Source organism: Myxine glutinosa, chromosome 11, assembly GCF_964187855.1.
Source record: "Myxine glutinosa chromosome 11, kmMyxGlut1.1, whole genome shotgun sequence".
Taxonomy (NCBI): domain Eukaryota; kingdom Metazoa; phylum Chordata; class Myxini; order Myxiniformes; family Myxinidae; genus Myxine; species Myxine glutinosa.
In genome coordinates, this window is record NC_136271.1 from 87869431 (window position 1) to 87882893 (window position 13463).

The 13463-nt window shown below is 43.1% G+C and overlaps 1 protein-coding gene across 2 annotated transcripts; it reads right to left on the reverse strand.

Moving 5' to 3' along the window:
- Window positions 1-4205: 4205 nt before the first annotated feature.
- Window positions 4206-6711, reverse strand: LOC144888311 (THAP domain-containing protein 11-like). 2 transcript variants are annotated; one of them, XR_013620904.1, is made up of 3 exons: window positions 6613-6711; window positions 6402-6533; window positions 4206-5618 (listed from the first exon to the last, which is right to left on the reverse strand). XR_013620904.1 is itself a non-coding variant. In XM_078765970.1 (2 exons), the coding sequence occupies exons 1-2, from the start codon at window positions 6613-6615 to the stop codon at window positions 5191-5193; spliced, it is 642 nt and encodes a 213-aa protein (XP_078622096.1). In that variant the 5' UTR covers window positions 6616-6681; the 3' UTR covers window positions 4206-5190. The 2 variants fall into 2 exon arrangements, 1 of the variants encoding a protein (XP_078622096.1); XM_078765970.1 differs by having other exon boundaries at window positions 6402-6681.
- Window positions 6712-13463: the final 6752 nt, after the last annotated feature.

The following is a 13463-nucleotide window of genomic DNA, read 5'->3' on the forward strand; positions in this document are numbered from 1 at the left end:
GGGGATGGAGGGGGAACAAACACCAGAAACAGATTTGACCAGATGCCACCAGGATTTGGAAGAGGGAGACAGATAAGAGAGTTCGGTCTTGAGAACGGTGAGATATTGTTTCCTGGCTCTCCTGAGGGTGGACACACACTTGTTTCGGGCTTTGTGAAAGGAAATGAGATTTCCTTCCGTTGGATTTGCTTTCCAGGAAACGAAAGCAAGTTGTTTCAGGGCAACAGCCTCACCACAAGATTCCGTGTACCATGGACGGGAGGAAGGGTATGACAACTGAAGACGAGATGGGATAAATCTGTGCATGAGAGAGAGCAATTTACTTTGAAAGAATTCCCAGGATGAGTTGATGTCAGAGGCGGTAGAGATGGGAGACCAGTCCAGATGATTGATGGCTGCTTGAAGACCGTGTCAGTTGGCCTGTGTGAAATGCCATACTCGTCGACGCTGAGGAGGCTCTCTGAGAATGGTCAGAGAGATGTCCACTTTGACAAGCACATGATCAGATGAGCCGATTGGAGCAGAAGAAGAGCAGCAGACATTTTCAGGGAAGTTTGTCATAACCAAATCCAGAAGAGAAGATGCTCCGTTGACTGAGATCCGGGTCGGGATATTGACAGATTGTGTCAGTCCCAGTGAGTCGCAGAAGTCCTTTGCTGAAGAGCCATGGCTGGTGAGAGAGGTACCCATACCCAGCCAACTGGCATGGTGACAATTGAAATCACCACATATGAGGAAGAGAGAGTTGGGATGGGTAGATAGAAGTTGGTCCATATTATCAGACAGCGAGATGTAGATGGAGTCGTCGCTGTTTGGTGGACGGTACAACACACATATGAACAAAAGGTGGGAGCGAAGGGGAAGCCGTAGCCAAAGGTATTCCTGGGGGTGAGGTGGAGAGAGGGCAGTGGAGGGCGAGTGAGGAAGAGTTTTTTTATAAAGATAGCAACCCCACCTCCAGGACGAGGCTCAGGTCTATCATACCGGAGGAGGCAGTAACCTGGGAGAGATACCAAGGCATCAGAGACATCATGAAGGAGGAAAGTTTCTGTTAAGCAGATCACATCTGGTTTGTCAGAAGCAACCTGTATGGAGAGATCAGTCAAGTTTGAGCGAATGCCCCGGATGTTTGAGGTCCATACCGTTAATGAAGAGGAAGGGGGAGCATCGGGTCCAGAACAGGGGGGGGAGGGGTAGGGTAAGATGTGGAAGAGGAGGAAGAGGTAGGGAGAGCTGTTGAAGGTGTGTCAGCGATTTCAGAGATTTCAGAATAGCTTGGAGAAAGGGAAGAATGGGGCAGACAAAAGGTTTGATGGAGATTGGGTGAGGCACAGTGAGGTGTTATTTGAGGAGGGGGAAGAGCGAGGCAGAAGGTTGGGGGAGATGAAGGTGAAAGTTGGAAGGGGGAAGAAGCAGGGAGGATGCTTTGAGGAGGAGGGGTGAAAGGGGAGTCTAGGAGGGGAGGAGCGAGGGAGAGTCTCGGAGGGGAGGGGTGTGGGGGGAGTTTAGGAGGGAGGGGAGGGAAGGGGCAAGGGGGGAGATTTGAAAGGGATGGGTGATGGGGAGGATTTGGAGGGGAGGGGTGAGATTGGATTTTGAAAAGTGTATGATTCATGGGAAACGAACATTTTTTGCAAAATGAGTTTGAGACCTTCGAGTCAAAAATACGTTTGAGGACACTGAAGGAGGGGTGGAGTTCTGGATAGTTTAGGGAATGTAGAAAGGAGGCACTGTAAGAGATGGTATTATATATATTTTTTGGAATGAATAGATTTGGTGAGCAAGACGAAAGCATCCTTTTGTAGGAAAAGAAGAAAAGGGTGTTATAATATATGAGAGAAAATAGTTGTTCAGGGGAGAGATTATACATTTCTAACCACGTCATCGCGTGATCGCGAACGAAGAACAAACGAACAAAAAAGAACAACAAATAAACGAATAAGACCTGGGAAGGAAATATCTTTTTGGGTTTTTTTTTTTTTTGAGTAGAGATATTAACCAAGGAGGTATGGGGTGACCGACTGGGACGAAACAGAGAACGAAAATAATTGCAGCGCATTCGTCGAATCGCTGAGAGAAAAACAAAACCACAAGGTCGGAGACGGTACGGTAGCCAAGCCTACGAGTACTAGGCCTCAGAATACTCGATACGCATTAACCGACGATTGTGTATCCATGTACGAAAAATTAGCAACGAAAATTTTCCAAAAGATACGCTATTGGTACATACACCGAAAGATAGATACCGTCTCGACAAAAACACAATTGAGAAAGATCACTTAGCTTCGAAAGCGTGAGCGCATGGAACAGCTTCGAAAAGACGTGACCTCGCCGTGATCTCGCGAGATATTCCTCGCGAGATATCGCGAGGTTGTCACATAAGTCACACCTCATATGGTCTGGAAGCCATGTTGGATCAAAGGGCAAAAAGGAATAATTTATTTCTCTGAAACAGCTTAACCTATCAAAACGAAACTTTCCAAGTATCATCAAACACCAATGCTGCATATAGTGTGTAAATAATGATGTCATGTCACATGGTTTGGCAGCCATCTTGGACAGAAAAACTAACCTTATCCAATCAACATGAAACTTCACACACCTGAAACCCCCAACCAGTTGGACCCCCAACCAGTTGGACCCCCAACCAGTTGGACCCCCAACCAGTGAAAATCTTTGAAAATCCTATTCTCTGAAACCGCTTAACCGATCAATGTGAAACGTTAACTAATTGATCAACTACCCATGGAAAATATAGTTTGCTAAAAGTGACGTCATCCGTCACTTTCTGGCAGCCATATTGGGTCAAGGAAAAAATAACCTTTTAAAAACAAGAGTTGGCTCACACCAAGTCCTCAAGACTGTGCAGGGTAAGTATTCTATGAATACCATCTAGTTTATTTAATGGACGTCTGCAATTGGAAAGATGATGCTGTGCGCCAAAGGCCGACTTCATGACATCAGAATACAAAAAGCTTATGCTAGCTATTATTGAATTAAGAGCGAGATGTACAAGGCAGAATTCCCTGAGGAAGACACCATACCTGGTTTGGTGCTCTTCTTATCAGCGATGGTTAGGTCATATCTGGGGCTTCTGAATGCACAGGATAAGTTTTAAAATGTACTTTTAAAATGATGATATTTACCATTAATCATTTTGGGAGGGGGAGTAGGAGCTGTGAGGACTGTTATAAATATATTGTTTGTTTGGTACCAGGACCACAAGGGAAATTATACGAGATTTATGTATCGATTTGGTAAAAGGAGGTGTGTGTATTGTGCATGTGTGACTGTATGCCTCAGCTTACTTGTATTAACAAGAAATGATAGGAACGCGACACCGCGACATGTGTGACTGTATGCCTCCGCTCACTTGTATTAACATGAAATGGTAGGAACATACACCACGACATGTGTGACTATGCCTCCGCTCACCTGTATTAACATGAAATGGTATGAATGTGACACCACAACATGTGTGACTTTATGCCTCCACTCAATTGTATTAACATGAAATGGTAGGAACGTGACGCCGCGACATGTGTGACTGTATGCCTCCGCTCACTTGTATTAACATGAAATGGTAGAAACGTGACGCCACGACATGTGTTACTGTGTGCCTCCGCTCACTTGTATTAACATGAAATGGTAGGAACGCGACACCGCGACATGTGTTACTGTGTGCCTCCGCTCACTTGTATTAACATGAAATGGTAGGAACACGACACCACGACATGTGTTACTGTGTGCCTCCGCTCACTTGTATTAACATGAAATGGTAGGAACGTGACACCGCGACATGTGTTACTGTGTGCCTCCGCTCACTTGTATTAACATGAAATGGTAGGAACGCGACACCTCTCATCCATTGATATTTCTCATATTTCCTGTATTTCGGTGAGTCCGATTTGCATCCAGGACCACAACAATTGACCTAATGCATTGACGTCACGAAGCACCTAACAACCAATCGCGACGCCATCTTAGAGGGCAAACAAAGGCCCTGACGACGCGTACATTTGTGAGTCAACTGCGATCGCAACTAATTGCGTCAACTAACTGCGTCAACTAATTCCACATGGTGAATGAATCATAAAAATTATTTTTTGGTGAAGTAACAATGGATATAGTAATGTTTGAAATGTTTCTGTAGAAATTTATACACTACATATTTTTTGTGAACAATAAATGAAGCTGCACATTATACGTGTACATATGTTTTAAAGCTGACACAACTGTGACAATAAAACTGCTGCAACTTTATATTACTTGTCATTTTGTTTTGTTTCATGTGCGTATTTAACAATGTGAATCACTAATAAGGCAATACTGTTGATCCATAAAATAACACTTCCATGATAATCTGTCCATGGGAACTACTCCTGGACAAAGATTTACGAGAGCACACGCAACTTGTACGATTTTGTTCACAGTTGCTTCTGGCGATGTCCCATCATTGATCAGTGTGATGGGAATGCGATTTTGGAGTACAGTATATTTTTGTTTCACCATTCCATTTACCCGTTCAACATGGATCCGAACACAAGAAAGTTCTCTGCTCCAGTCAACTTGTACTTTTTCGAGTTGCTTCTTTCCCTTGGTGAATGGGGGCACCTTCACCTTGGCCATCCCCATTCCACAGTACTCATCAACAAGAAAACCGCGATCGGCAAGCACAAGATCCCCTGGCATCAGTTTATTCATGAGGTCACTGTTTTCCGTTATCTCAGTGTCTGTTGCCCTTCCTCCCCAACCCTTGCTTCGGAAGCACAATGAGCCCTGTGGTGTTATACCAATTAGAAACTTTACAGTTGAATGGTGCTTGTAGTTGCTCCACACTTGTGCCCTTGCCAGTAAATCGGACGGCTGCTCCATAAACACTTCAGTGCAGTCAATAATAACTGCACATTTCTTGAAAAATTTCCTGAACGATGACGGCATACTGAGACGTAGAGCGTCACGACTGGGCCAGTGTATCAGCGACTGAGTCTTTACAAACATTACATCGAGAACGCGGTGGAAGTTTCGTGAAACAGTTGACTGGCTGACTCCGAATCTGTAAACTAGGTCCTCGTCAAAAATGTTCAATCGCAACTTCATGAGGAACATTAGCACTTGACCAAACTTGGTGAGTTTTTTACACGTTGGGAGAGCACATGATGTAAACGTGAAGAGTGGCAAAAAAATTGCTCAACAAGGAAGTCCCGTGTAAAATCGGAGTTTTGCATCGTTGTTCTGAAAGTGTTCTTCCTGCAGACCTGTTGCTCTTATCTTTTCTTCCAGGTCACACACGTGAGTTCTGAGGGCAATATTGTCCTTCTGTAGTTCCTCCACCTTTTTTTCCAGTGCACGAATGTCCCTGAAAGACAGTTCCGTTTGGGTTTCAGTCCCTCCAACAGGTGGAATCTGCTCATGAATGGGGCACTGCTCAGGACTTGCATTGTGTAGTTCTAGCAGTATTGCTGCAGTAGCCATGTTGTCTGCCTTCCTGTTACGCTGCTGTGATCGCTCATATCGGTGAAACGCTGACACTGAAGAGGAGTGACAGCTGGTGTAGCCCATCTTCTGTGTAGGTGCCCAGTCAGGGTTGGCGATATCATGTAGGTGGGCTGGCTTTCCTGTAAAATGTGAGACAAAAAAGTGGAACAAAATTATGTCAAATTGGTAGGGAATGTATGTTATGTAAAGGTATAACATACAGTAAATACTGGACTTCACTTACCTTATTTTGATTAGTTTCTTCACCATGAAGTATATCTCAAGATAATTTGATGAGTCACTAATTTTAGCATGATTGTGAAGTTAAGTCACATGTCAACTCCTGTACGCTTAATATTCAGCACTTCTTTACGTCATGCACATGCTCTGGATAAGTAAAGAGGAGGATATGACTTAACGTTATTCCATTATGATGGCAATCATTTAAAAAACAATGTCTATCAAGCTGGTGCAAGGAATGTTGATGTGACAGACAGGTCATAACATAACTTGGACTGTCGACTGTCGTAAAGTTACTTGTTAGTTAACTACTAACATTGTTGGAATCCTCAAAATTAAAAAGTTTGCAATTCCAAAGCTTGAGATTACCACTAATATCACTGGTTACTAGTGGAAATAACAATCACCACATGCCTCTCCAACGTTCAGTTAATTCAGAGCATGAATGAATGAGCCGTCTGTTTTAGCGTTTCTGTTCCAACGCAGCTAATTTTAGACTTGCTATGTTTTACCATGCCTGGCTTGCCACTTTGGCATACACTTAGACAGTTCGTCTAATTTTTCCTTAAATTTCATAATTTTCATACTTAAACAATTCAGACAAATTGGTACACAATTAAGGCATCGAAAACACTTTTTATGACATTCAAACAACGAAATTCGAGTCGGCATTACACACATACCTGGAACGAAATGCTCGGAACAAACTCGTGATGACTTCGCCGGTTCATACCCCTTGCGTTTGATGTTGGACAGCCATCTTTCTCTCCATTCTTTTGACAGTTTTGCTGCATGGTCGCCTTGAGGTTCCAACACTGTGGGAATACAGTAAAAGGACACGTCCTTGTCGCGATTGCTACGGTTAGAACACCCAAAAACGCAGCAGAAATTTACCATGTTTATGTTTTCGTGAACGTAGAAGTTTCTAGTCGTGACTATCGTGCATCGCGTTGCGTGCGCTTGCCCTCTGAGCGAGGGCAAACTTCCGTTTCTAAGGGTGTGTGACGTCATATGCATAAGGTCTATTATAGTTAATCATTTAGAAATTGCCACTGTTACGTTTAAATGCTGAAAATTATGACTAATTTTAAAAGGCTATTTGACACAGATTTTGGGCTTGCAGCAGAAGGGTGAAACTGCCCACGTTGGGGGAGGGGGAGGGGGGGGGTTAATGGGGGTAGAAAAGATCATTGTTTTGGATTGGGGATGATCTGAGATGATCTGAGGTGGTTCCACATGTGGGGAAAAGAGGACCGAATGAGTGGTGACCATGAGTGATTCTGAAATTTGGGAGTTTCACCAGAAGGGCGTTGGTTGATGGTGAACCGCGTGCAGTCTGCAGAAACCTGGGGGGGGGGGGGGGGGTGTTGGACAAAGCACGGAAAAGGCAGAGGGTACAAGACTAAAAAGGAGGTGGAATAAGACAGAGAGACCACCGACCTGTCTGTGATGGCGTATGATAGGCCCATAGGCTCAGCTTTATCGTAAGAGATTCCAATGATCCTGAAGGCCTTGGTTCCCATGGCGACAAGCTTAACAAGATGGAGGCGGGGGGAGGGGGCAAGCTGAACAAGATGGAGGCTGGGCGTGGGGGTAATCTGAACAAAATGGAGGCGGGGGGGGGGGGGTAAGCTGAACAAAATGGAGGCTAGGGGGCAACGTTGAATAAGGTGGAGGGGGGGGGGGGGGTGTAAGCTGAACAATATGGAGGAATGGGGTCAAGCTGAACAAGATGGAGGCTGGGGGGCCATGTTAAACAAGATGGAGGCAGGGGGCCAAGCTAGACAAGATGGAGGCAGGGGTCAAGTTGAACAAGATGGATGCCGGGGGGCCATATTAAACAAGATGGAGGCAGGGGGCCAAGCTGAACAAGATGGAGACAGGGGGCCAAGCTGAACAAGTTGGAGGCAGGGGATCAAGCTGAACAAGATGGAGGTGGGGAGGGGGTAAGCTGAACGAGATGAAGGCAGGGGGTCAAGCTCAACAAGATGAAGGCAGGGGGTCAAACTGAACAAGATGGAGGTGGGGGAGGGGGGTGGTAAGCTGAACAAGATGGAGGTGGGGGGGGGGGGTAAGCTGAATGAGATGAAGGCAGGGGGTCAAGTTGAACAAGATGGAGGCCGGGGGTGTGGAGCTATGCTCTCACGATAAAGCCAGACAAAATGGACGACACCAGGAACGAAGTTTCACTGAGCTATTTATATCTAGCTCAACTCAAAAGCACTGAAAAGCCCGATAGAACGGGCGGCAATTTATAACCAAAGTTCACCACAGAAAAGCCACGCCTCAGGCGGGGCGTGGTATGCAAATCGGTAAGCCACGCCTCTCAACGGGGCGTGGTATGCAAACCAAGTGTCCGCCCGGGCAAGGCAAGACCGGGCGAGCCCGGGCAAGTGACCGCCCGCCGGTTACATCATGGGCCGGTTGGTGCAAGGGGATTGTGTAATGCTTCCGGTAACCGCTACATGCGCCCCCCCAGAATTAACTTGCACCGGGAGAGTCAGTTTGAGGGGGTCTTGATGACCCAGCCGAAACGACCCCTGGCGATTCGTGTGGGGGTGGTAGGTGGCGTGGCGGTGGATGGTCGGGCGGGGGGCTTGGTTGACGGGGGACGGCCCCGTCGTGGAGGAAGGGCCAACCATGGAGGTTGGTCGAGGTCCAAATGGGCCGGCTTGAGGTGGTCCACGGAGATGTGGTCCGGTTTGCCGCTGTAGGGGAAGTGTAGGGTGAGACTCAAGACGCCAATGGTCGGAAACAGGTTTTACAAAAGGTCATGACTTTATTATTAACTGGTTGTTCACTTTCATTCCAATACCAAATAACTACCGTTTAACTCAATGGACCAGGTCACTCTATCCGCATGGTCCTTCTCGTTCGGCTGATGTTCCTCCGCCATTCCCGTCGGGCAGAGGTTCTGATGATGAGTGCTCGTTCGTTCCGTCGGGCAGGGGTTATCGTGGCAAGTGCTCCTGAATCAAAGTCTCTTCTGGTTTATATCGGCACGCTTGAGTTAATCTCTTCTCCGCTGAAAGGTTGCTCCGTCATCCCGCTCGCCTTACTGGCACCAACTCGCTCCCCTCCTGCTGCGAGTTCCATTTACCAAACAATAGGGGGGTGCTCCAGCCTGGGGCTGTGACCAGGTGGACAAGAGATTACCATGTTCGGGCACATTCCTGACACTCATTTACGAACTCGTCTTTCACAGAGGTTGCAGGTAAAATGTATCTGCTTCGTTACTAGTCCCAATTAATGAGTTACATTTCCACAATTCCCTCATCTTTTTGTTTTTGTTTATATTAACCATTAATCTAAACATCAATATAAGTAAACAATCAATCACTACAAGTAAACATCAATACAATTTCCTTAGGCATACACCGTCATCCTGCAAGAATCTGATCACAAAACATTTTGTTGGTCATTGACTCCTTCCATATTGTTCAATCTATTGCCTTTGCATCACAAATATCTTTTCAAAACAACACTTCACCATCACCAAGATACAACAATTTTCACTTCATTTTCAAGTTTTGTAAAGCATCTGCACCATCTGGCAAAAACGTTTGCCTCCACACAAATGTTGACTTTGTTTGAAAGGAAGGGCTGATCACTTGTGTTTGAATCCAGGTATGAAACATTTTCTCCTAATGTCTTCATAGCACCTGCACTACTTCGTGTAGGATTTCGCTGTTGTGGTAACATTGCGGAGTCATAGACTGACCCTGCTCTCCATGTAGCATTCTTGCCACTTTTTGCTGTAAACCATAGTAATTCCTGAACAAGGCCTTCACCCAGTTGTAGTCGACTTGCCTCCTCCCTCATTGTGAGTGGGCAGCAAGTATTGGTGTGACGTTGATTGGCCAGCAAGATGTGGAACAGGGATGCCGGATGCATCCACAATGATGTTGGGACCATGGTGTTCAGGTCATCCATGGTCCATACCAGGAGTGGCCCGCAGAATCGTGCACAGCTGTTGTGACAAGGGCACAGCCGTTTTTTGCAGCTCCATGCTGGTTCCCCGGACGTTGGTGAAGTAATAACTTATGTCCCCGCATTTCACAGAGGTTGCAGGTAAAATGTCGTTGTCCTGCAACTTCTGATGTGGTGAATGTTCGAAGCCTTCGAACAAGAGTAAGTGATCGCCTTTCTTTCATATGTTGCAGTGTGATCCAGGCAAATGGTCACATAAATTTCCTTGGTGAAGGTAAGCATCCATCTCCAAGTTACACGGGAGAATGTCTTCATCATTCTTTGAGAAAGAGGGTGTATGCCACGATTAACTTCATTTTTTAGCCACAAATTTTCTTTCTCGAACTTCTTCCCAATTCCGTTAGCACTCCCTTCAAAATGTGATCTCGTCTTATCCTTATGCTCAGTCACATCTGAATCTGCTTTCCACACACACTGAATCAGATAGGGTACATCTTACCATGAAATCAGCATAATCATGTATATCTTCCGACAGTTTCACATTTAACAATTTGTTGTTTTCCCTTACAACATTCAAAAAGTTATATTCATTTATATGCGTCACACAAATAATATTCAATCAGGTATGTATTTTACTACTAAACTAAGAATAGCATCCACAATTGCTTTCAGGTTAATATAGTTCAAAAATTAACTTGTGCAGGTATTTTAGCACTACTCTAAGAAAATAAATTGTATATGATTACAATCACAAATAGGAATATCTAATTCCCAACAAAAATTTTCCCAAACCAACAAATTAAGCATAATGTATTATTACCATAATTCCTCTCCACTTTTTCATTTCCCCCTTTTTTTTTTTTTTTTTTTTTTTTTAACAGTGTGTCACTCGTGGTGATATGAGTTCACTGATATTGTAATTGACACAACTCGTAACATTGTCGTTATGCCATTATCTTAATTCTACTGTATTCATTTGCAACATCACTTGATTAAATCTTTTAATCTCAGTATTTATGTCGCCATAAAAGTCTTCCTCTTGTGGTTCCACATTTCTTTCCTCATTTGTCACTTCATGCGTTATCATCGTGTTGTTGGTTACCTTATTCAAACACACCGTCACTAAGGCTTTCAAGCAAGCCACCACTAAAACAATTGCCAATATAACTACTAAACCAACAAACAAGTCTGCTACTCCTTGTATATATTCATACCTATGACATAATTATATGTCGATGACATTCAACATTATATACCAAACTAACAAGCTTCCTAAAAGGTAAATAAAGAAAATCCCTTAATATGTAACATAAATCAGATTATTTGTCTTACCCTGATCCCCCTATCTCCCGGGGTTGAACTCAATCCCCTGATCATGAGTGTAGTTGTGATACATTTTTCACTCATGTTGTATTAATATCAGCAGGTAATTGTATGTCATGTAGGCAAATAAATGTCACTATCCCAAGTAGGAATATCACATGTTGAAAATGTAATGTTTATCAATGCAAGGGGTGTTAAAATGTAATTCAAATGACTGTAAATCACGACTATCATTTATCTGCCACTGAATGTTCTGCTGGGCTGCTAGGTGCAGCCTCATTTTCTGTGGGATCGTCCACCTTAGCCCCATGTGCTTGCTTGCAATGAGAGGCATGAATCCAACTTTCTATTTTGGGTCCATATTTGTTTCTATTCTTATCAATCTCCTATGGTTTATCATTTCGTTCCAAGATACCGCAACCAAAGGTTTTAACCAAAGATCTACCAAACTATTTCCAATTTGAAAAAAAAACAAAAAAAATGCCAGTGAAACAATGATTCGAAGAATTAACTTCAAGGGGTCAATAAATTTATTCTATAGCCAGATCTAATTTTCCCATCCAATAGTTTGCCTTGCCACATGTCATATTATAACACTTTAATAAACCTTCGAAAAATGTTTCCCATCTCAACAAATTTCCTTTTTTCAAACAGCCATGTGTAACTTACGTATTTAACTACAATTTCCTCTCAATTTGTTTGGCCTAACTGGCCGCAAAAGTGGCTGCCAGCATGCAGTACCGTTTTTTATCTACCAAGGAAGTGTTCGTCCACACAAGACCTCTACCAAAATGTTGTTTGTAAAAACAAATCTGGGATTTCTGATTACATGGATGCACACTCTCAGGACATTTTCAGGCTGCTGTTAACAATCCACTACGATAAATTAATTCCTTTACCCACAATCAAATAATTAGTACAAATTGAGGATATTATCCCTATCACATTCTTTTATAGATTCATTATGTTGGATCTAATTTTTTCAATAATTTTCCACTGCTGTAAGGAAGAACAATAGCTCTCGTAAGTCTTAGTAATATCGTACTTAATTTGCCCAGCATCGAATAATTTATTTACTATCCTTTCTCATCTGTTAACCAGTGACTTTGTTTGAACTCCAGAACTGAAAACCCACAATAGTTCAAACCAGCAAAATTTTCTTTACTATTTTCCCATATCATATATGCCTAAAACACATCCATACATACAGCACAATTTATATGCTGATAAAATTCAAGTTTATATATATATAAAAATCCATGAGCAGAGTACTCTGGGAAGTCAGTGTAAGACCTCTCCAAAATTTGGCTAATTTTGTACTCCCACATTTTTATGAAGCTCATATCCATGAATAGCTTTGATTCTCATATAAATTCGATCACAATGGAATCCCAAGATTACTCCCAATTTTTACTATTAATGAATAGCTGCTCATAACTCAGCAAATCAAATCTTTATTCTCCATCTCCCTTGACAAAAGTGATAATTTTCATAATCAAATTATATTTCTATTTTTTATTTTACGAATTCTCTCGATATGCGATCCCATCCCCATGGAACTATCTATTTTCCAGACAAGGCACACTGTCGGTGTCAACAATCTTGTAAGATTGATACACAAAAACAAAAAACACTGACACACAAAATACCCACACACACATGCATTATGCGTATTTGTTTGCGTTGGAACCCTTATTTACAGATCCGGATGGGTGTCAACTTTATTTCAATTTCTCAAAATTTGTCCTTCAATTTTATAAGTGCTAATACACAAATGGACCAAAAAGTTTATTCTTAGAAAACCCCTATGACGTCACATTGACATTACCCTTTCAGTTCCCACAATAATTTATCCAAATTTGACTACCCACCCATTTGTATGTCAGTCGACCACTCATGATGTGACTCTTGTCACTTGGTTTGCCAAATTGCAAAGCAATTGTTCCAAACTTTGTAAATTTAAAATTTTGTGCCCAACATAAAAGATCCAATTTCGGCATTTGATCAATTAATTACTAATTTGCTTACAAGCAAAAGAAAAAATGAATAATTCTTGCTCCGAAAACCTTTTCAGACACAAGAATCATCGACAGTTATTCATGTTTGTCCAGTAATCTAATCTGTTGAGGCCAATCGTCATTTGGGATTTGCCGCAATGAAGGCCTAATCATTGTCTGAGGTATCGGTCAGCACTGGTACCCTTGATCTTAGTTTACCCTATGAACTTGTCTTCCTTTTGGTATACGGACATCCTCTTTTCCAATGTCCCATCCGTCCACACTTGAAACACCGGTTTCTGTCGTTGCCTGGTCTGTGCACCTGTGCACTTGTATTGCTGGGCTGCATCTCTACATCCCTGAGTTGCCACTGCAATCTCTCGTTATCTCCCGAAACACGAAAAAATTCTCTGTACCGTCCTTTTTGGGGAGACAACTGGAAATCAGATGGGACAACTGTCCCTTTCATTCATAATTTCGAGGGCAGTTGTGCAT